Source organism: Candoia aspera, chromosome 2, assembly GCF_035149785.1.
Source record: "Candoia aspera isolate rCanAsp1 chromosome 2, rCanAsp1.hap2, whole genome shotgun sequence".
NCBI classification, from domain to species: domain Eukaryota; kingdom Metazoa; phylum Chordata; class Lepidosauria; order Squamata; family Boidae; genus Candoia; species Candoia aspera.
The window spans coordinates 143,783,834-143,808,652 of NC_086154.1; the positions used below are offsets into that span (position 1 = coordinate 143,783,834).

A 24,819-nucleotide genomic window follows, 5' to 3' on the forward strand; every position below is an offset into this window, starting at 1 on the left:
AAGGAAGGAAGGAAGGAAGGAAGGAAGGAAGGAAGGAAGGAAGGAAATCCAAAGGGGGTAGGTTACATTATGACTTGCCTAGCTAATCTGAGCTTACCACTTTTCAGTTCAGTGCGCAAGTTCTGGGGTGCAGTCACAGTGATTGAATTCAATTTCATTACAATCAAAACTAGCCTGATTAAGTACAGCTTAAAAAGTATTCGCTGTGGCACCTTTGGGCCTCACTGATACACAGTATACACGTTAAAAAAAAAAACTGGCATAAAAATGTGTGCCATCTTCCATTTTCACAGAAAGGTGATGGTACAAAGCAGAATGAAGGTGCGCAACATCTGAAAGGGTCTTGCACCTCCATGTTCACAAGCAGAGCAGGGGCTAATAAAAATAAACTCCACAACTTTGCAGGGAGGTGAAATGGAAGTATTTGGTCTTCCAAGGAAATTAAGCCATAAATGCCAGAATAGAAGAGAGTCAGTTTGGTCCAGGGGTTAAACTTTTGGACTAGGAGTTTTATTTCTGTCTTAGACACAGAAGCCAACTGGGTGACTTTGGGCCAGTCACTCTCTCTCAGAAGTGGCAAACCAGTTCTGAAAATGCTGCCTAGAAAACTGCTCAGATTCAACCATATAATTGCCAGGAGTCAGGTCTGATTTGAAGGTAATAAATGAATAAAGTAGAATAGGAAGGCTGTGTGCAGAAAAACAATAATTATGTTCCCCCTTCCCCCCTTAAAAAAAAGTACATCTAAATAGTACTATTTATTTGTCATCCTCCAAACATATTCTCAAAATAATCTCTTCAATGAAGGTTTCTCCTTAATGCGCAATATTCACATCCTAACTAATATTTCCTTTTGAATTCCACTCTGTTTTGATCACGCCTTCTTTGGGATGTGCTGTCATCATTTCTTTATGCTAGAGAATATCATGCAGACCATGCAAAAGAATTTCACAGAACCTTTAGCTTGCCAACTTTTTAGCTGATTACAAAATTCAGGGCACATTTTCATCTCGGCATCAAGGGATCAGGACCCCTCTTCTTTTATAAATACAGCAAAAACGTAGGGTATTCTTAGAATTCAGACCTTTTTTAAAAAAGATTTTTTATTAAGTCTATTGCTGGAGATGAACAAGGCTGAGTGAGTTCCTAAACGAAGGCACAATCTCAGTTGTGGCATACAATGAGCCTCCTGGTGACACAATCACCAAGAGTTTCCAATCTCAGGAAATCTCAATCTATGCTCATCCTTCCCACGAACAAGGAGTTTCCATTTAAAGGCAGCGTCTCGCTCCAAAACAGAGCAATGGACAGAGAGGAGGAATGATTATATTTGCCTTGGCTGACTTCATGTAAGACACTTGCTGGGAATATTGTCTGCCTAGAAGCCACGGACCTTTCAAGATGAACTTACTTACTTTTGTAATTTCAGGATAGAAACCAAAACACAGCCTGCTTTTGCAATCCACACTGATCCAAATTTCATAAAGCAGTTCTTTAAGATTTTTCAGAGGATTTTTTTTAATGCATACATACAAAAATGCATACACTACAGGGTGGGATGCTGAAAAAAATGCAGATACTGGTACGAATAAAATGCAGAAAGGCACTACATTTAAAAAACAACAACACCTGGAAGAAATGCAGATGGAACAATCTTGTTATGGAAATTTATTTATTTATTTTATTTTTATCCCACCTTTATTATTTTTTTTTTTATAAAGAACTCAAGGCGGCAAACATACCTAATACTCCTTCCTCCTCCTATTTTCCTCACAAGAGCAACGCAAATAAGGAATGGGCTCAACACCTTTGTCTGAATTTTATTTTTTCATCTCAAATGAATGCTGAAACAGGGCCAACAGAGCAGTCAAGAGGTAAAATGAGATTTCTTCATCTTTCTCTATGAAGTAGGCCTGACAGGTTTTTAAATATCTGGAATTCCAGACCACTGGAAGGCCTTATAAAAGGTTTTTCATAAAACTCGTGCGCCTAGCAATCAGTGCCTAGTTCTCTGGGAGAGGAAGGTTGAGCGGGGAAAGGAATTTCATATGGCATAGAGGGCCAAGGGTACGGATCAGCTGCTCCGATTGTGCCAGAGAGTTAACAGGCAGTCAGTGAAGGCAAGTCATGTATTTTGCACTTCCAGTAACACACATGTGCACTTTTTAAAGGCGGTGCACAAGAATTTGGCAGGTAACTATTAAGGGGAAAAATATTAGCTAAGATGGTGATCCAGAGGGCTGAGGTGCTGAGTTGGTGGACTGTGTCCACCACAAAGATTGACACACAAACATTGTGCCCCATCAACAATCCTGGGTTTCTCTTGGCAAAGCTAGCTTTGAACCTCAAAATAATTCTAAGGGGGATTTAAAAAGTGGTTTCCAGTGCATCACAAGAAACATCTGTTTAGGAAGAAATAGAAGAGAAAAAAATTATGTGTGCCTGGCACCAGCTCTTGGAGGGAAAGAGAGGGCATCATCACTTGCTGTTCTGAAACAAGCCAAGAACGGCAGCTTCAGCCGAAGCCGCAAGTGTATTTTAAAATGCCGTAATTATAGTGAACAAACCCTTCTACCTAAAATAATGGGGCAAGTTTGCCATCTGCATACAGTCGCTGTTCCTGATTTTAAATATCATCACACTAGAAGCAGAGCAGACTCTTCCCGCTCATGGCATAGGCTGTCCTGCAAATAAATCTGGATGGAATCTCCAAATGTCCTTCTGACTTGTTCCACCACCACTTTCATCTTGTTCCCCTCTGCTTTCTAGGCCAATGAAGGTGAGACAAGACCGCTGTCCTATTTGCCCCCTTGCTTTCCTAGCCTTGCTCTTTCCCACAGCCTTGACAACATAGGTGGATTTGGAGGAGACTAAGGAAGGAAGTTAGCCTCCCTGAAATCTATGAGGCTTTTTTTTCCCTTTAACCTTGTCAGGTTCACCAGAAGAAGGGACGGTCAATAAATCCTGCACTGGTGAAACTGGAAAGGTTCAGCCATCCAGGCCACAGAACAGAATCAGGTGAAAACCACAGGTAGTCCTCACTTAATCACCACAATTGGGACTGGAATTTTGGTTGCTAAGCAAAGCTGTCATTAAGTGAACCTGACCCAATTTTATGAACTTTTTTGCGGTGGTCGTTAAGTGAGTCATTGTAGGTGTTAAGTGAACCATGTGGTCATTAAACAAATCATATAGTTCCCCATTGATTTTGCTTGTAGAAGCCAGCCAGGAAGGTAGAAAATGGTGATTATGTGACCGCAGGACACTGTGATGGTCATAAATGCAAACTGGTTGCCAAGCAGCCAAATTGTGATAACGTGACCGCGGGGATCCTGCAACGGTCATAAGTGTGAGGACCGGTTGTAAGTTGTTTTTCTCAGCACCATCGTAAGTTCAAACCATTACTAAATGAATGGTTGGTAAGTGAGGACTACCCGTAAGTGGAAAGGGGACCATTTTTAAACACATACAGTGCTAAACAAACTAAGTGGGACTAATAATAATGCACAGTTGGTAGTTGATCCCGACATCCGCAAAATGCAGAAAAGTTGGAACCCTTTTCAGGATGGCCATTTGCATTTCATCTGAAGCACTGCTAAAACTGGCATTGCTTTCTCTTGCCCATAACTCCAACAGCAGGAGTCAGGCTCAGAAACCACTTTTAAGGCCACGTGTTAACATGTCGACATGGAAGATCCATGACCAGTTCTCCAGATGTCTTTTTCTTGACTTCAAAGCAGCTATGAGGCACTGTTAATTTGATCAGAGAAACAAGGCTGAGAGAGGGGGGAAGGAGATGGTTAACCCTTTTCCTACCGTGCTGTTTTCCTGATAGGAATTAGCCTCACACACCAAGGGCTGATAGAAGCTGGGTGGAGGAGCCAGGTTGGAGAACTGATGCAGCAGGAAAGGGTTAACCCCATCCACTTCATCCAAACCCATCCAATTAGCAATTCTATGGATGTTCAAGCATCACATTCTGGGAGATCTGGTCAGAGTTATCATGCATAGCTGGACCCCAAGGGCCAAAATAGAATAAATCAAATTATTCTTCCCCTCAAAGACCTATATCATAATCAGAAGGCTCCATCCCCTAGCCTTCAGTCTGGAAAGAGTGGAGGGATGGGGGGAGTTAACCTTTTCTTCCTTGTTATGGCCTTTAGGAAAATTTTTCATTTGCCTTTAGAAGGAACCAAAGGATGGCATGCTAGCAGTTCATCAGCTTGTTGACATCTCTTACGTGTGATAGAATACCTTCCAATTACCTGGAATATATCTAAGTACAGTTTGGGGGACAAGAAGGAACAGAAAAAGAGTCCGTTATCAAAATGAAAACCACACCCCAAAAGTACCAGAACTGAATATTTTGGCATGTTGTGATATTCATGGCAATCGTACGGAGTAACATTTCAAATTTGCCAAGGGCAGCCAAAAAAAAAGGCTAGCTGTGCGCAGAAGCTAATACCATCCTATGGAAGCTGTATTCTGCAGAAGACTTCTCCGATCTAATGCCTTCCAGCACACAGGCCTAGCTTGGCCACTGTTTAAAAATCTATTAAAACAGAAGAACCTAACCCTACTTGTGACCTTCAGATGTGTTGGTCTCCCAGTCCATCAGCCTCAGACAACGTACTAGAATCATAGAGCTGTAATCCAAAATTGGAGATCCAATTTGGTGTAGTGGTTAAGGCATCAGGCCAGAAACCTGGAGACTGTGAGTTCTAGTCCAGCCTTAGGCACGAAGCCAGCTGGGGACCTTGGGGCAGTCACTCTCTCAGCCCTAGGAAGGAGGCAAGGGCAAACCACTTCTGAAAAACTTTGCCCCAAAAAACTGCAGGGACTTGTCCAGGCAGTCTCTGAGAATCAGACATGATTGAATGGATTAAAAAAAAAAATCCAAAATACCTGGTGGGTACCAGGTTGCCTCCTTCTTATCTAGATGGAGCTGCATTTTAATCTTTCAGCTGATGCATCCCAAATCATTTATATGGTTTGACCATATAAGAAGAAAGGATGAGCTGTGGGCTTTGTTTCACTGTCTAAGTGTTTCAGCTAATGATCTTGTTAACAGTCCTTTGATAGTTTATATAATACACTGGAGCTCCATGTAATCCAGGCAGGGTATGGGGAATAGGACTGAATTGTAGGTACTTTGCACTTGCTAAGAGAATTTAAATGTTAAAAGCAGGGTAGAGTTACATATACATGCCTAAGTGATCAAATTGTTATATATATCTAACATCTGGTTTGTGATCTCTGGGGAGCACACCGATTTCAGCTGCTTTCATTTAAATCAAAAAGGAAGTGCAGTTCAAAAAGATCCACTCGCTCATTTGGAAAGGTTTTTATGTGTTTCATTTCCTTTGGGGAAAAAAGGGTAACTGGCCCAGAATGGGACAGAAGGGCAAGATGGAAGATGAGGTATTAAATATGTTGCTGGGCTGGCAGTCAGAAGGTAGAACTGGAGGGTTTTCCAACAAAAGTAAATAGATCTTTGTGAAAGCAAATCCTTTAGTAGTAAAGGGAGGAATGCACCTTCGTGGTAAAATGGGCAAAAGGTCCTCAGTTCAATCCCCAGCATCCTCAGGTGGTACTGAGAAAATCTACAAGACATGTTGTAACACCTTCAGAAATCTTAAGCGATCTGCTGCCGGCCATTGTGGCGTTCTCAGTTTTCACATTCCTCATATCTCCAAAGGATTCAAGTTCAACTTTCTGAAGTTCTCTAATCAAACAGTTCTTTGGTAAAATGGTTCCAGATTAGAGTGCAGGGGAGAAAACGGTTATTTATTGTATTTTTTAGCCCAGCTATCTACCCAAAAGATGTTCACAGGATTGTCCAACACATCGATTCACAAGAAGGAGGGAGTGTGTGTGTGTGTATGTGTTTAACAAAATGAAAATTTCCATGCATTTAAAAAATTAAGCTTACCAGGAAAAAGAATTATTTCTTAACCACCTTCTTTGCATGCTAGTTTTTTTCATGCAGGCTTTTCCCATTACTATACTCTTCGTGGGAAATATTATTTCCTATAACACCCGACCAACTATCCAAAAAACATGTTTAGCACATGGACCTGGCCTTATGGCAAAGGGCTACATCTCTTGTTTAACTTGGGAGGGGAGAGGATTGAATCCAGTGCTCTCATCTTCTCCTGTACGCAGGGGTGTCTGCAGGGTATGGTAAAAAAAGTCAAGATGGTGGCCATGATGGTCCAAAGCTCCACCCCTTTTTTATGTGCAGTGCACATAAAGGACAAGCAGAGTTTCCATTGCACTTTCTGGATTTTTTTGACCATGCCCTATGGAACGCCCTGCTTGTACGTCAGATTATTTTCACGTTCACTAAGAAACCCAGCCTAAAGGGGACGGGTTCAGGTTTGTTACCGATATCTCCCCATGGCTTTCTCTTCTTTCTAGGTATTCTCAGGAAGAAGGCTGGTGAACCCCATGCTTCTGCCTTTCCCAAGAGCAGAAGACACACTTATTCAGAAAAAGTCAGGGCCTACGCACTCATGCTGCTTCGTCGCGCTCAAGACACGACCAACCCTGCCATCTTGGGGTGGGGTGGGGAGAATGGGAAAGGAAAGCCCAGCGTGGATCCAGGATCGAGATGGCAGGTTTTCCGTATGGACGAACTGGGCACCAGATGAGGCAGCGGCCTGAAGCTTGGCTCGTAACAAGCTGATCTCGCCAGGTCTGTGTAGAACTCTTTGAAGAGCTAATTTATTTTTAAATTTGCAGGTTTTAAGAATCCTTTTCTTCTTATTAACTCGCCCCACAAACACACACACACGCTCTGCATATTTGGCAAGAGCCTGCCGTTTTCCAGAAGACGGTTCTCTTCACCTCTGCGTCTCTCTTCCTTTGCCTACGGGGCTGTACAGAGACTGCTGTTTTGCCAAAACCACAGTAATACTCTAAACCCTGAAGGACTTAAATGCTTTTCATGCAACTTTCCTTCTAACTTCAGCCAGGGTTTAATTTCTGAACAGAGGGCTGCTGTGACGCCTTGCGCCTTTCTGTCTTGCAGCAGCAAAAGAAACACTCGCTTATGCTGAGAAGCAGGCTCTCTGTGGTGTCATTTCAAGGTTTCAGATTAAATCCTGGTACTGGAAAAAGTTCTCGGGATGAGGTGCTTTGGTACCAGTCTTATGCTGAAAAGGTCTTCTCCACTTTATCGTTCCCATTCAATGTGATGGCAAAGGCTTTCGATCGACAGCATGGGTGAAGTTTGCAGGTGGGCTAGCTAGAGTTACCTTCGTAAGGAGATGTCCAAGGGGCATCTGCAAGTACTCTGTCTTCCACCATGACATCATCTCTCCAGTGATGGGCAATCTCCATGGCTTCCCATGCTTCCATTCAATCCCAAAGGGAGGCATGAGGGGGGGGGAGCTTCTCCCATGAGACTTTTTAAAATCAGGAAATCAGGGAGGCGGCAGAGTAGCAGAGAATCACATAATGGGAAACCGAAGGAGCCACCTAGCCCCTTCACCACCAGAACGGCAGAGCGGCAGAGCACAAAGAGGAATCTGAAAGCCGGCTGTGAATGAGGTAGAAAAACGGGAGCCTTTTTCAGAGTAAGAAATTTCTCAGAAAACCAAACGTCTGTTTTGGCACAGGATTATTCCAGCGGAGATGGCTTGTAGAGCTGCAAATCAGAATTGGGCATTTTGCCTTCATTTCCTCTGGTGCCTTTTTTATTTTTTTGTAAGAGGGGAAAAACAAGTGGTGGTGTGGGAAGTCATGGGAAGGGAAGGCTACAAGAAGAAGACAGTGCCTGGATCCTGTGCCAACTGCTTTCAAATTCTTGTATAAGACAGAACGATTGCATAAGAGAAGAAGAGCCTTGCCTGGAAGCATCCTGAGAGAAACCTGGTTTGTATTAAGTTTTGGCTCCAGCTTTCTCACCCCAAACTCAGTTTGCAAGTTCTAGCAATCCCACAACAACTGAAACAGCCATTTTAGGTCCCACTGGGATAAGCCCTAAGGAGGCATGGTGTAAGATGGCTACTCTTTATGGCAATACAGTGAATGCAGCAGAACAGAAAGGCAGGAAAAACCAAATACTCTTGATTGGTTATATCAACAAATGTAGAACTGTAGCAACCAGGTGAAGAGTTAAAGGTCTTAACTTTCACCTTCACCAAAAGCCCAAATCTAAGGTTTCTTTGTGGGACAGTCAGGGTTAGAATAAATCCATGCTTCTCCTTTAGCCAGACCAGTTATGAATGGAGGGAGCGTGCCCTGCAAATACAGGGTCAAGCTTTGCATCACTAGTTGCGTGCTGAACTACAGTTCCCAGCATCCATTGCCATTAGACTCATTAGCTGGTGCAGCTGGGGGTTGCAGTGCAGCAATAGCTATAGATTTACTCTCCCTGAGTCTCAAGAATCAAACAGCAGGGGATGCAACAGATCCATTTCAGTCACTGATGCCTCTGATCCCCAGAGGATGCAGCCCTGGGTTTGATGGACAGTCAGATTCAGCTTCTTATTGCTTCTTACTATGATGAACTAATAAGTTTGATCATCCTCAAGGGATGACTTTGATCTGAAAAAGGACCCTTTTCTAGTACATTGTAACCTGCATGTTATTTGCGTTGTTAAAATTCTTTTAACCAAGACCTTGTTGTATTGACTTTATTTCTAGGCTACACACAGAACTATCTTGCAAGCCACATACAGAATTATAGCACATACAAGATCCTGTTGAAAACAAGGGTAGGTGGCACACGGGCCACTTAGACAGGAAGGGAGCTGGAGGTTCCCATTTCTGATATAGCACATTTTCCCAACCTGCTCCGCCAGTACTGGACCACAGTTCCCACCTCCCATTTGGCACAAACAAGACTGGAGAGACAGAAGTTGTTTTTCAGCTGTTTGTATTCCAGTGCTGTTAGATGTGAATCAAAAGGGGCCCCTGTCTTTTTCAACCTGCTGCTTTTGTGCCATTCAAAACAGTTTCGCCTGCAGGCATGAGCAGGCAATCAAAATGCTTATTGCTAGTCCATTCATTTCTTTTCCTGCTGATTTCTGAAGATGAGAAAGAATGGCCTAAAGGAGCGATTGTCCTTGTTTGGAATGTTATGCCCAGTTTTGAAACCAACAGGCCCATCTCAATAAGAGTCAAGAGAAAATGGTGTAGCAGGCTTGCAAATGCCTTATCAAATGGGCCACCAGCTTTTTACAATTATCTCTGCTCCTCCACCAATAGAGCATTCTGACACACAAAGTAAGCAGGGGACTCTTGTGAAATCTTGACAATAAAGGGAGGAAGGTCCCCTAAATTTCTGTATTGCATAGAAAGGCACAAGATCTGAAGGCCCTGCCAACTTCACACAGACAAAGTCCTCTGACTTTCATTGGGCAATAGCCCCATCCTGGGTTAACTCACCTGAGAATTAAGTCAGCCTCTTGAGGCCCCAATATCCTTAAGGATGTAAAGCAATGCCTCAAAACACAGCCCCGTTGCTTGATTTCCTTTGAAATGTTTATGCCACTTGGCAGGAAACAACAAAGCCCAAAACTGTCTGCCTCTGTTCCTCCACTCCAGATGTACCTTGGGGACAGGCAGCAAGGACAGAAGGTTTTCCCATTGTTGAGCTTGAGCCATTGTGACATCAGTATAAACTGCACCAATCAGGCACGGCTTTCACATTTAACCCCACCCACTCCCCTCCCCACAGCAAACAGGTTGTAGCAATATCCTGCAGTGAGAAAAGCCCCCTTGTGATGGGAGGTTGAGAAACTGGGCTGGTGTTGCCTGATTAAGGCTCCCATGGACGTTCCAAAAATCTGTAGCGGGCTGTGGGGTAAAGTATGAGAGCCAGTTTGGTCTAGTGGTTAAGGCAGAGGACTAGAAAACCCAAGTTCTCGGCCTGCCAAGTGGGTCACTTTGGCCCGGTCGCTCTTCCTCAGCTCTAGGAAGAAGGCAATGGCAAACCATTTCCAAAAATGCTCCTTGGAAAACTGCCTCGATTTGCCCATTGTAGTCACCAGGAGTCAAGACTGACTCAAAGACAACAGCAATAATAATAAAGGAGGTAAACTTGCTAAAAATAGTAATAATTGCCAACATATACCTTCCTCGTCAATTGGAAGTAGATCTGAAGGTGAGGATTTGAATATTGGGGTGATGCAATGTCTTGCTGAACAAATCCCAATGATCCCAGAGTAAATGTATGTGGAGAGCTGTAATCTAACAATATCTGGAGGAGGGGTGTCTACAGGGTACAACAATGCACTTGAGGGTCTGTCCATTTTTTAGGCATGTCCGGGAGCTTCGATGGCACGGTTGTGGCTCCATCTTGCCTTTTTTGACCACACCCTGCAGACGCCTCCGAGGTGTTCCATCTCTACTCAATAGCCTACCACAGTTTGCTTTGCAATTTGCATGACAATCTGCATGACAGGAACCTCAGGGGACAAGGGGGGGACCCGTTGCTTGGGGCTGATAGTGAAGTCAAAAACAATGGACAAGATGCTTTACTTTTACTAGCTGCAGTACCTGATGAGGAGACAACCCTTCCCAAACTCCAATCAACTCCCCCCAATCCAATTAGATACCACTTTAATAATAATAACTACTCCTCTTTTTTTTGCATTTTTCTACCACCATATCTGCTTTGGACTCTTCCCCTTCCTTGGGACTACATAATGCTGCAAGACTGACTCTCCTGTAAGGCAAGCTGGGGCAGTTGCCTCAGACAATAGATGCAGGGAGGTGACCACAAGGTTGAGGAGAAATCTATCTGCCACTTAGCCCGCCCAGCTCCCTCTGTGTTTAGGCGCAAGGGTGAATGGAGTTTTGTTGGTCAGTGTTGGAGAAGGCCTCAGCCGACAGCATGTGGAAAGCAGGAGGGCACCATCTTGTATACACAGAGTGAAAGCACATACAGGGTACTGTAGAAAGGGATGTGAAATAAAACAAGAGGGGAACCTGGCATGTGGGCCAGACAGTCTCCTTTCCCATGTAGCACTTTCTCCCAAACTTCTTCACCTGCATTGGACTATGATCTCAAACTCCCTTTTGGCATGTCCAAGAGTGACAGATGGAAACTGCTTTTCAGCCATATAATTTACACATGAACCAAGAGGGTAAGGTGGCAGTCTTTTTTGACCCTCTGCTTCCATGCCATTCAAAACGGTTTCATCTGCTGGCATTAGCAAGGGATCTTTTTTTGTTTCCAGCAGCCAGATTTTTTGGACCTGTCCTGCTTCTTCAAAGTCACCTCGGTGTCCCTTTTCTGAGCCACCTTGTATAGGCATCCCACCATGGAAGTGCCATCGCATCAATGAAATAGACTAGGTATTCCATGGTGGGGTACCAGCTCTGTTTCCCTGGTACAAGGTCACCAATACTCCTCCCCAGCCCAGACTCAAGTTCTGGGCCAGCAATGACTCGCAGAGGCAGAAATCCAAGCATTGTTTTTCCAGGCAAGAAATGGGAAAACCTGGTTGGACAAGACATTTGCAAAAGAGAAGCTATGCTGGTGAGATCCTCCATGGCTTGCAGATGTGGCTACCTGCTGCTCTAGGTGGATGGGGGTGAGATGCTTCCTATGCTAGCTGCAGTAAAGGTGAGAATGCTGGCTAGTCAAAGAAGATAGATGGCAGTTGAGGAGGGCTGAGCAGTTTCCAGTGGCCTGGTTGGAAGGGGACAAGTTGAGATTTATGCTCAACCCTACGATGCTGCACTTTTTGAATGTGTGCTTGTTAAGCAACACAGGGACAAATCTTTCTATGGATCCAAACTGTAGCTTGAACTCACTTTTCTTTCTAGGCAGGACTTTAACTGGGAAGGATCCTAAGGAAGCCTTTCTAAGGGAAGTCCATTTGTGGTGCTGAATTATACATCTGTAGGCTTCCACATTTCTATTGGTGCCTTACAGCTGTTGATTCAAAGTCCGAGGATGATGGTTAAACAGAGAGGCTTAGATCATGGCAGGTGCTCTTATAAGGCTCTGGAATCAAGTGCAAACTATTCACTCTCTCTCCCCCTGCTGTCTTTTAAACGCCTTCTTTATCCCATTTTCTTGGGTGTAGTGACTTGGGTGTCAAAAAGAATCATTTTTCAAAGCTCTCCATGTTCAGTTTTACACTGAACCCAAATTGTGGTGGCTCTGAGATCTCTAACAACAGGGGGCCTCCAATAACGAATGCCAATTGTGTCTGAATCATCCAGTAGCTGTTCCTGGATATCATAGGCTTCAAGAGCGCTTGTGGCTTTGGCTTCATCGTGAATTGGAGCCAAACAATGCAAACAAGGCAGCTCGTGCCCACAGGATTTTTCCATCACTCCATGATAAATGAGAAAACGAGGCCCTTTGTATTCTCTTCTTCTGAGAACAATCCTTTTTCTTTCTCTAACACTTTTCACTTTCTTGCATAATCTTCCATTTTTCACTATGCCCCCCCCCCCCCAGCCCATGTTTTCCTGGCATATAGTGTTCCCAAACTTTGATTTGCTATTTCTACACTACCTCCATCCATCCTATCTTTGGCAAATACAAATATAACTTTCTTCCATCTCACTCTTTATTTTTTATGGGTAAATCATTTCTCAGGTTCCTAACAGAAAGATTATTAAACATGGTCTGCTGGTCTGTATGCTGTGCGTTTGTGTTAAAAATTAAGTTTGTATTCTTTAGGTCGCATTAGGGTGATCATATACCTGCTATAAATATCTGGATGGCCATGAGATGGCAGCAGGAGATACAAAAACTTTGCTGCCATCTAGTGGCTGTCCAGTTTTCTGCAACCCAAATCAGGGAGTCATAACTGAACGGTTATTGAAAATATTTTGCCTATTTTTAAAGTAGCAGTTTCATGTAAGAATGAAATGCAATGCATAAATCAGCAACATGCCCACCACCTCTCTAGAACCAATTTCCATGACCCTCCTGGTATGTATATACATCTGAATTCATGTATGTGTGAGAATCGGTGTATGTGGCAATAGCATGAATAATGTCCTTTACTGTAGTATCTCCAATTAACAGAACCAAAGACCTGCTTGAGATCTTCACACTTATGATAGAATGATGAGATAGGCAGGCTCTGCATGTTATTTTTTCTACCACTGTTGTTGAGAGACCATCACAACATCACAGAAAACTGATGCCCATTGTGAGATCAGAGGGAAATTAAAACCACTGTGACATCACATGAAACTTAACCAATCATTTCAGACTGAATAATGGAATGACAGCTATTGTCCTCTTGTAGCCCTTCCCTCTGTGCTTGATCTCAGCATCAACACTAGGGTCTCTTCTGTGTGTTTCTGGTTTAACCAGGAGACCCCAACATTTGAAGGTTTGGAAGCATGTTATTGGTATTCTCTCGAAATGTGTTGTTGTGAGTAGGGCCAATCACAAGACATCAATTTACCAGAAGGCATATTGGTAAGACTGTTCTAGTATGTGTGTGTGCACACACTAGCTTCCCAGGGAGCTTTCTACCGTGTCATCTTCCCTTCATCTTCTTGCTGAGCAGGTGAGTCTACAGGTATTTCCAGATAATGTTTTAGGCTACAGCTAACAACCAATAAAACCAAGTTGGGCAGGAAGCATGAGGAGCACCAGGAGGTATTGCTGGGCTTCATAGTCCCTACACATGCTTTGTTGTGGACCCAGGTTATAAGGCCTCTCTTCCAATATATTCGCCCCTCATGGACGTCAAAGAATTGTTAGAAAAGAATGGCATTTCCCCATTCGGAGCTAGTACCATGGGACAAAGATGAGAGGTGCCAATTAAACCACGTAGTTATGTGAATCATAAAGCAGCATATCAGTTAACTGAGACATTAGGGCATCATCTTCTCTGTGATCTGGCCAAGCCATGATACCCGTTTCCCCTCTAGCTAGGTATGAGATCTATTAAATTGTTCAATATAACTGAAGTATGATCTAAAGTAAAAGTTATATCCTTCCAAATGGGCATGGCTAAATTGGATTGGGTGCAGCTATTAGATTTTAATGGGGCATGATTAACAGATGGGTGGGATCGTTAGCCCAACTCCAAACTACCTATGGGTGCCATTTATTTACTTGTATTACTGATGCTTTTCAAGGACAATCAAATACATCATTTCCAAAGAAAAGATATATTGAAAACTGCCTCATTTGCTTCAGATCTCACTAACAGTCTTCATCTTGTGATTTGTCATTTGGATCCCAACAACTCTGGAGGGCACCAGGTTGGGGAAGGCTCTACTACTCTATTCAGCTTGTCCTTTGCAAAGATTAAGAAAAAAAATGTCCTTCCTCCTATTCGTCCTTCTCTTCAAAGGTGATATGATCTTGGGAGTGCGCAAAGGGGGACCGGATCTCCCAGAGATCAATATTACATCCTACAATATAGGGTGTTTCCCCCCCTATATTCTTAGAACATTTTCTATTATGCACAGGTTGGACTGCTTTATAAAAATAACTCATTTATTCAGTGTTTCTCAGTAATGAGAGATTTTCAGGGCATAACATTCTGTTTTTCTAGCTCATGTTGAAATATCCACACAGTTCTGATAACCTTTAAGTAAGCTGATCCTGCTTCTTTGTACACCCGATTTGCTTGGAAGCAATTAAGGATCTTCATACTTCTTTGCCTCTCCTCCTGTTGCAGCACCTGTCCCTGCCAAGAGCTGCACCCTTGATTTTCTCTCTAAGTGAACAGTAGGTTGCCATAATAGTGTGGCACATGAACCAACATATATTTTGCACAAACACAGCACTCACAACCCTGGAGGTAATTGTTCTGGGTCGCACACAGAGAAGAATCTCCTGCCCAAAGAATGGTTGAATAATCAAAAGGATAAGATGGACTGATGCTTTGCACTCAAGGAAATAAAATGAATCAGTTAAAATAAAACACTTACTCCACTATTCTTTTGCCCTACATTGATAAAAGAAGTGGTAAAAGGGCTGATTTTTCTCACCTGATACAGTTAGAAGATAGCCCTGTGTGTGTGTTTCTTAACCTTGGCAGCTGTAATGCTGGCTGGGGAATTCTGGGTGTTGAAGTCCACACATCTGAAATATGCCAGGGTTGAGAAACACTGCATAAACCAACTGTTCTCAGACCTCTCCAAGTCTTATAAATGACCCCTTGAAGTTTGTGTCTTCTCCCCAAACATCCAGACTGACCATTTGAGGTATCCCAAGTAGGTACAGCTAGGAGTTTCCTGTTTTTCATGCAGAGCTGAAGTTTTCCTTTTTTTCCCCCTCCATAACCACATGAAGTCTAGTTGAGGGTCATGTTCATTGTTGTGTGTTTACTTTCTTAAAATGGCAGGAAACTGCACTGTCCAATTTTGACCTGATAAATCAAAATCTCCCTTGTTTCCAGATCATCTGAGCATGTCTGTCAGAGGATGGCATTGTAAGTTCTCCACTCACTGGTTTCATTTGGGGAGGGGAGGGGAGAACTACAATCTGCCAGATACAAAAAAAAAAAAAAAGACATCTAACAAGAAAAAAAACCAAAAGTTCCATGTTGCAGCCTGAAACCAATGGCTGCCTTTTCCTGATAGGGGAAGTGCTTTTTAAAAAGCATTGCTATCCACATCACTCAGACCCCATTCTTGCTTCATCTATTCCCCCCACCCATGTGGCAGGGCCGACCTGCAGTGGGAAGGTTTGCACTGTTGCGTGGCAGGACAGACCTGCATTGTGCTGCTGGTGCTTGAGGACGGTGAATGTGTATGTGAATGCAGTCAAATGTCTGAAAAATAATTCTGCTCTTGGCTGCAAAGAAAAGAAAAAGGCAACATACTGGGGGCTATAGCAAAGGCTCAATTTACTGGGTGGTTTAGATCCAGCACACGGCGTATATTTTACATCCTTCTTCCATACCTTGCCCGGCCCTCCCCCCCCCCCCACATGATCTCACTACGAGCAGTAAGAAAGACCCCTCTGAACATGACAAATTCCCCATGTGGAAGATGCTTCAGTTTAGGAATGTGTGGATCATTGTCATCGGTGCCTCTCACTCACACGCTGGGACGCTGCGACTGAATGCAACTTTCCAGCACATGCAGGCAGCAATGGATATGAAAGCCAAACAGATACACACGTTTCATGTGAAGTGCTTTTCGTCTGTAGAAAACCGGTGGTGCCAGCGGCAGCCCCTCTGATCAAATGAGAATTAGCTATCTTTCCATAAACCCATGAAGATTGGTCAGTTATGGAGGATACTAACCCCTCATTTGAATAATGAGGCCTTTGCATAGGCACTGCCTACACACTGCAAACATACCATAAGGACTAGGAGCTTGCTGTTGCTGTTGTCGTTTTAACAACCACAGGACAAGAAATCCCCAAGAAATGAGATTTACAGGGAACTCAAATGCCACACACTGTTTGGGATAATAGAGGAACACTCTCTCTTGCTCACAGTATCCACCCCCACACCCCACCCCTGAAGTTTACTCTTTGGAATAAGGCTGCCTACTTTTACGGATCCAGACAAACCAACCAGCCACAAGCACCATAGGGTTATGCGTTTTCATAGTGCCTTGATGCTGGAGGAATGGTAAAGTCAAGACTCAAGTCCACAAGGAGGTGCAATTTGTTCCCACAAAATCCTATGGAAGGTAGAACAAAGTTTGTGCCTGTGTGATCTGTATAATAGTGCAAATTAGGGAGGTCCAAGACCAAAAGGGTATGATTGGGACAGTGGTTAGTAGGAACTGAGCTGGGTCTGTCCTAAAAAGATGCTGGCTACTGTCTGACATCGAAAGCTTGCCTTCTGAATGTTCTCTCCATGCACAGTCCAGCCCGTGATGATGGGACATCCCCGGCCGAGGGACCAAAACAGAGAATGACTCGGGCTCCTCCACAGCAGGGTCACTCGGTGGATGTCTTTGGTTCTGGAGGGGAAAGGCACCACCCCAACATCAGAGTCAACTGTCCAATTTGGCAGTCCATACAGCTGCTCTCCTGGGTCTTCCGGTTCTGCTGCTTGCCCTAGCGGAGTTCTGCACATGGTAGCACCCCAGGGATAGCTATTAATCCTGGGGGGGTCTGCCACATGCCTCCTTCTACGGAGCCTCTCAGCCTGGACTTTGAGTCAGTCCTCCAGCCTTCTGGCTGAGGGTAATGTGGGCTGTGCGGCAGGCGGGAGCCAGGATTGCGATACAAGTAACAAGCCACAAAGGGCAATGTGTTCCTGGTGGAGGATGGAACAGCTCTTCACTGGTTCATGGGCTCTTCTTCCATTGGCTCTCCTTGCTGCCTAAAACAGAGAAAGCCAGGACATTAAGGATTAGGAAAAGATACCGATCAAGTCACGGCTATGCCTCTTGCTTGGAGATAAATTGGTTGAATGGCTATTCCCTCTTCCTGGGGATGCTTGGGACTTGTAGTTCTGGGTGGGAATCAAAGGAGGCAGATAGGTCTGTTCTGTCAGAATGCTGAGGCTGACTAAGGAACTGGCAATTGCATCATAATGCATGGGTAGCCTTAGGCCTTACCTACCATAAGGTGCCTCGCATGGGTTTGCTCTTAAAGGCTCTCCTGAAAGAGTAGAAGCAGCAGCAGCAGAAGCTGCCCCAAATGCAATAGGATGGAGGAGCATTTACATGTCTGTATGAAACCATTTTGGGATGGTTCCAGGATACAGGTCAGTCTGACCTAAGGGTAGATTCATTTCTACCGCTTAGTTTTGCCACTGGAGAGCATGCTCTTATTTTTAATTAGAGGGAAGAAGTAAAGTGAGTAGGAATTAATTAGCTTGGACTATCACTGCTTTCCCTAGCTATATTTCTTCCACATGACTCCACAGCTGCCAGACTAAATTCATTTTATCCTCCCAACAGTCTTAAACAGTGGACTGGACCCAAGCCAGAGGGTCACCGCGGAGCACAAACTTAAATTCATATTTCCCGGGTCCAAATCAAACCCTCTTATTTGTGATGCTGCTTTTTCTTCTGCAAGGCAGTAGCTCTCCTCTTTGGTCAGCCTTGACTGACTCTCCACACCCCCCTGAACTGCAACTTGGATCCGGCTCATCTTGCAGACAGATGTACCACAGCTATTCTTCGAGAACAATTTGCGAGAAGCCCCAATGTCTTGACAGCGGAGCCGCACACAATTGGTAGTGGGGAAATGTCCCTTCTGCTCTTTTGGTGGAGAGCTTTGAATTAAAGGGTTCCGACCGGCAAATGTTTCTTAAAAATAAAAATGAGGATGTGATGGGGTTGGCCTTTGCTTAGAAAAGTGCTATTGCCGAAGGCATCTGGACTTCAGAAATACCTCCCGCCCAGCTAAGTCAGTCTTGGCCGTCTAGCTTCCACCTTTGAAATCCCTCTGCCTTTCTTCACAGCCACATCATGGGCCCCCTGGGCTGGTGGTCCATTTTAAGGATCAAGGGACACACTCACTTTTTCTCTGCCATTACAGAAAGTGAGGCCAGAGCTGTCACTGTCTCCACCTCTTCCACATCGTGACGTTGGGCTTCCAGAACTGAATACCCCACAGTGGGGGCAAAACGACGTACAGAGCTCCAATACTGGCCTGGAAGAGAAGAGGCAGGATCGTTGTCCACTGTGGCACATGATGCGCAGAGGGACCCACACTCAGAGCATTGAGCCAAACAGTGTATCCAAGGAACAAAACGGAGAGGACTTAGTTTCCAACTCCATATCCACAATACATAACCAGCTGAGTTGCAACAGCACAGGGTGATAGTTAAAGGCTCAGTATAGCTAGCTTGAAATGTGCCCTGTGGTTTCTACCCTTTTCACAACTCCAGCTGGGTACTAGCTATTCCAGATCTACGCCACCCGGAACAATCCACATGAAAAGAAAGTGTTGCTAGGCCGCTGAATTTCAGACTGCAAACCATCAAAAGAATCTACTTTTCTTCCAGGGATCCTAAAGCTACATAGGTAGTTCATCCTTCTCTCCTGGAATTCTTTAATTTTCACCAACAGTCCTGTGAGGTCGACTAAGCTGAGAGTTTGCGACTTGCATCTGAGTCTGCCAGGCTTTAATGTACCACTAAGCTCTGCACCACTCCATTTCTTTATTATTGCTATACTAACAACAGTATCATAACATTTAAGGATTTGTTAAATATGTACTATTAGATAGGGCCCTTGCTTCAAAGCCCAGAGTCTACAAGGTCTCTGCTCACAAGGCTACTTTCCAAAGCAGAAGAGAAATTGAAAGAGGAAATGCAAACAACCACCACCGAAAAATGTGCTCTCATTTGAAAAGTTCAGGCAAGAAAAGCAGTCGTGGACCACCTCTTATTTTAAGAAAGTTGCTACAACTTTTCTCCACTTCACTGCTCTTTTCCAGGTTCTCCTCGCTATGAAAATTCATGCCAGAATCGATAGAAATTAACTCCTTGATTCCATGGATTGACTGGATGAAATGTCAAGTGTGCCCCATTGCTAATTATTTTTGAGCAAGGTATATTTTCCTACAAAGAGTAGGCAATGCTGGCGATGGTCTGCGAGAATGTCCTTGAGAGACAGGAGGAGGAGGAGGAGGAGGAAGAGGAGGAGGAGCAGCAGAACAGGCAAAGGTCAGATATGAGGCAGCTTTGCCTGAAGAAGGAATGGGTGTGTGGCCAATGTCTCTGAAGTGACCTTTCCTACTTTCTTGGGCTGTAAAGGTGACAGGGGGAGAAATGTACTTTCAGACTTGCAAGATTGACATCAGCCCTTAGAGGTAGACCAGACAAGAAGTTCCAACCATGAGTACTAACACTTGTTGTAAGGCTACAGTCACAGAATCTTGCAAGTCTGAAAGTCCATCTCTCCCCCGTCGCCTGTACAGCCCAAGAAACTAGGGAGGGTCCCTTCTGAGATGTTTGCCACACTCCCATTGCTTCTGCGGGCTTGGCTGCCTCTTATCTGACAGCTGCCTAGCCTGCTGTTCCTCTTCCTCCTCCTCCTGTCTCTCAAGGATGTTCTCACAGACCATTACAATGCCAAAGAGAGCTTGCACTAGTCCTTCTTACATATGCCCCCCACCCTGCAGGATAAGAGGACCCTCTCCACTTACTTTGCACCTGGATTACTGCCTCCAAGGAGTGCACAGCATTAGCGCTAGGCTTCTGCTGCAAGGTCTCTTCTGGGAGAGGCTCAAGCTGTGGAGTAAAACAGGGTTACCTGTAAGTTTGGGGCGAGGAGGCAAGAAAAGGCATGCCATACAAGTATAAGGGCTTAGCAACGGAATTGTTTGCTAAGGCACACTTACGTGCTCAAAGGTAACTGCTAATACACTGCAAGAAATTTGGGGAAGGATCACAGCTTGGTAGAAGAGTATCACGTCTCTACATCAGAAGGGATCATTTTATTCAGTCAAGACACCAAAGAATTAATTGTTATTGGACTTCCCTCTTGTGGCTCTGCATTAGTAACTAAACTGGAGTTTCTTTTGTTTAAATAAAGAGGCACGTTTAGAATGACTTATACAAAACCTCAAGGAAGGATTGCCTGGACTGTAAGCAACCCAACACACACAAACATTTATTTATACCCACACCCACCCATATAAAATATAATAAATAATGAAAGCAGGAGAGGGTGAGGGAGGATCTTCTTTGCATTCAGGGAGAAGTGTGACCTGCAGCTGTATGAAATTGGCGAAAACACGGATAGAATGATAAATGGGCATGGAGATGTAAGTTAGGTGTCGGGCCAGGCACCCTGGGCTGTATCTTTGGCTGTCATGGTTTATTAAATTTATCAGCAAAGTGGCAGCTGGCTGGGTGAGGCGGCTGTAAAACACCTCTTTGAGAGAAGAAGAGATTCCAGCCAATTTAAAAGCAGCCATCATTGGAACTAATTTGGATTGAGAAGTTGTTAATATTGGCTGGTGGCCAACATTCTTGTCCTAGGCAAAGGTGTGCAAGAAAGTGGTGCTCGTTCAATTCCAGTCACTTTGGAATGGAAACGATTGTTTCAGACCCGGTGTGGAAAGACTCTTGAGCAGCCTGAGGCATGATCTTTGCCAGGAGAAAAATGGGGGATCTGATACATTTCTTGGACATCTGAAGCATCTGTGGAGGTCCTGCATCAGTGCCTGGGTGAGGTAATGATCTGGATGAGGGTGAACAAACCAAGACTCAATCCAGACCAAATATTCAACATGTTCTGAAAGGGAATATTCACTCTCTGAATTGAGGGCGGGTAGCCTGTGGCCCATACCCTTCTTGAGGCCTCTGAGCCCAACTAATGTGGCTGGCCCAGCTGTGAAGAGCCTCTCCTGCTTTTCCACTAGCCACCTGCTATTGACTGGCAGGAACAAGTCATGGGTTGCCACAGCTCATGAGAGCAGAAACCCAGTGAACGTGACCAGCATTACTAAGGAGAACTCTCTAAGCACCCTCCCTAACATTTCTAGAATGGAGAGGGACTAAGTTTTCTTCTTTTCCCTAAGGAGCCTTCTAAAAAATCACTGTTTTCTGACCACAGGACATCTGCAAGGGGAGGATCTCCATGGTCTTCCCTTTCCTCTCAGTGACTCTGCTCAATAGCGCTGGGAAAAAAGGGGATGAAAGCATGCATGAGCTGTGTTGTAGAATGGGGCTTCCTGTGTATGTGTGCACACAACTTCTGAACCCGGAACTTATAGTGTCACGGGGCCCCCAGATGACCCATCAAATCACTATTTGGGGCTGGATTGGTCCTACATGCCACTTTAAAAGCCTAAATAACCTCTCTGGCTCAAAGGCCTTTTTATTGGATTTAACCACACTTGGGTGGAGTTAGTTTGGCCCCAGTTGCTAGAATTGGCCACTCAGTGTGGCAACTTGCTAGGTCTATAAAGCGAATGGCTGCCAGATTATTAAAGGAGAGGGGAACAGCCTGCTGGTCTCTTTCCTGGCCCCATTTAAAATAGTGCTTTTAACCTATAAATCCCACCCCCACCCCCTAGCTCTTTTTTATCTGTTCAGTTGTGTCTGATTCTCGGAGACTGCCTGGACAAGTCTCTGCATTTTCTTGGCAAGGTTTTTAGAAGTGGTTTGCCATTGCCTCCTTCCTAGGGCTGAGAGAAAGGGACTGGCCCAAGGTCACCCAGCTGCCTTTGTGTCTTAAGGTGGGACTAGAACTCACGGTCTCCTGGTTTCTAGCCCGGTGCCTTCACCACCACACCAAACTGTTTCTCTATAAATCCCCAGCTGACTGATACATCCCTTGCTTGAAGTGTTGCTTTTTTTCATATATATGCATCGAGGCTACAGAGACCACCATAGGCTGTATATATGATTCTGACAGATTCCATCCAAGGTAGGATCCTTGTTGGAGCTCCTGCACCACGTGGCCCCACCAAGCAAAATTAGGCGGTTCTTGGCAGTGGCACCCAAACTGCACAGTAGGTGCCAATCATTTTATGCTTCTTTATTCTCCCCCCAACAAAGCTGCTATGCAATTTGGGGGTCCTCCTGGATTCATGGCTCCTGCTCAAGGAGCAGGTGGCAGCTGTGGCTGAGGGGGGGAGGCCTTTGCACAGATCCATCTTGTGTGCCCACTCCTGGACCAGAAGTGCACCACCAGATTCTGGGCCAGTTGTAATTTCTGGATGGTCTTCAAGGGCAGCTCCATGTAAAGCATGAATGAAGCAAGTGGCTGCCAGATTATTAAAGGGGAGTGGCACGCAGTTCTGGGTGTTCCATGGTTTGCTCCATGGGATGAGCAGCAGTGGCTTCCAGTTTCTTTCCCCGGGTGCAATTCAAGGTGCTGGTTATCACCTTTAGAGTCCTAAATGGCACAGTGCTAAGTACTTTGGGGTTGACTTTCCCTGAGGGTGTCTGCCTGTTCCACCAGGTGAGATAGGGTGGGGGTGCTCCAGGTCCCTTCCCTTAAATGTTGTCATCTGGCAGGACCTTGGAAGCATGCCTTACCCACAGCTGCCCCTGCCCTGTGGAACACCCGTTCCCCAGAGATCTGGCAGGCCCCTACCTGGAAGGTCTAGGACAGCTGGCTCTTCCCACAAGTGTTGGAATAGAATGAAGCTGGAGCCCAGCCAGGTGGAACACTGATGTGTGGGAGAGTGTTGCCCAGGGTTCCGGGAGTTTTTTTATTTTGGTTGTTTGGGTTTTTTTTAAAAAAAGTTTTTGTTTTGTGAGCTGCCCAGGGTTAAGGTTCATAAAATGGGCAGCTACAGAAGTCTTTTAAATAAATAATTAATATGTTTTCTTGCTGGTGGTTCTCTGTTTTTACATTTTTCACATTATAATTTGTTATTTTGACCACCAAGGGGACCCTGAGAATGCATGAATGAATGAATGTACAGCTAGTCCTCCACTTACAACCACAATTGGACAAGCATTTCCATCATAAGTCGTTGCGGGCATAAGTCGAGGCACCATGTGACCAGACCAATTGTATGACCATTTTTACAGTGGTTAAGTGAATCATGGGTTGTTAAGTGAATCACCACAGTCATTAAGCGAATCCAGCTCCCCCAATGGGCATTTTTTGCTGGAAAACAGCCAGAAACGTCACAAAAACGTGATCACATAGCCATGGGATGCTGCAACTGGTCATAAATGTGAGTCGGTGGCCAAGTGCCCGAAATGGGATCATGTGACCATGTGGGTGTGCGTGCAATGTTTTGCAACACTCAGAAGTGCTTTACAGGCTGTAAAGCACTCATTCCAAGGCCGTTGTAACTTCGGACCATCCTTAAACAAATGGTCATAAATCAAGGATTACTGTATTTATTTATGGATGGTTATGTAATTGTAGTAAGGTGAGTCAAAGCAGGTATCTAGGGGATATGAGGAGCATTCTTCAGCATAGTACTTGCTGGGACATAACAATGGGAGAAAGCTATCTGCCTGAGGGTCCTTTCTGTGAGCATCCCAAAGCATCCAGTTGCATGGCCATCACAGAACCAGATGTTGGTCTTGAAAATGCTGGGGCTCTTACATTTCTAATGTTCAATTTCCAACTCTGAAAGTTGACAGGTGGCCTTGGGCAGCCCCCTCTCTCCATCTAATCTGGGTCAGAGCGTCATTGGGAAAACTGTGTGGAATAGGAAAATATCCATAGATTGCCCTGAATTCCATTGAGATTATCATAAAAATCTGAAGATCTGGATAGGATGCTTATCATATTAGCATTTGCTTTCCCTTTTTTGAGGTATTAGGATTTTATCCAGTGTCTTTTGAGCAAGGCAAACGGTCCTTCATGAGAGAAAAATTAATAGGTGTATCAAGAGTCACCGGGATTATGGAATATCCCATCTGAGGCCCATTAGTCCATTCTGTCTGGGCATTTTGACGTACTCCTAAGACTTGCTTTCTGCAATTTTTTTTGCTGCAGTTTAATTTCTCCCTTGTCTTTTGTGATCTTTCCATCCAGTTGCACTTTCTGAATCTGACTCTTTTCAATCGCTTGATTGGCTGATCTTTATCTGCAGCGTTTAGAGCTCCACATGAGGCAGCAGCTGTGGTCACGCCACAAGGAAAAGCCAGCCTTCTGCACATCCTCAGGTGCACTCCTTTTAGTCTGCCTCGCAGAAACCTAGTGCTGAAAACCATGTTTAAGAAGTTCTGCTCTGGATTCTCCCAACTCCCCAATCTCCATTTAGCAGGGGCTCCACTCACCTCGTTACCCAGCAGAGCAGACACACAGGCTTCTGAGGCATCACAAATGGCAGTCAGGTCATGGCCTCCTTCCAGAGCTAGGACGAGGGCGCCACCAGCCACATTCATCAGCTGCCTGGTCATATAACCAAAACCTGCAGGGGAAGCCAAAGGAAACTCGGGAATCAGCCCTCACTGGTAGGGCTCAGAATTTCAGTACAAGCCCTTCCCACCTGAGCCTGAGGGCATCTTTTCCCCAAAAGGAGCAGAACAG

General features: G+C 44.7%; 1 protein-coding gene across 4 annotated transcripts in view; it reads right to left on the bottom strand.

The window, feature by feature from the left end:
• Window positions 1-16,269: 16,269 nt before the first annotated feature.
• HDAC7 (histone deacetylase 7) overlaps window positions 16,270-24,819 on the bottom strand; it is a 220,248-nt gene continuing 211,698 nt past the window's right edge. For all 4 annotated transcript variants that reach the window (XM_063293973.1, XM_063293974.1, XM_063293971.1 and 1 more), the window contains 4 exons: window positions 24,567-24,700; window positions 20,012-20,096; window positions 18,379-18,511; window positions 16,270-17,231 (listed from right to left, as the gene is read on the bottom strand). In XM_063293973.1, the coding sequence (XP_063150043.1) occupies window positions 17,189-17,231; window positions 18,379-18,511; window positions 20,012-20,096; window positions 24,567-24,700 (395 nt within the window). In that variant the 3' untranslated portion in view covers window positions 16,270-17,188. The remainder of the gene's footprint in view (window positions 17,232-18,378; window positions 18,512-20,011; window positions 20,097-24,566; window positions 24,701-24,819) is intronic.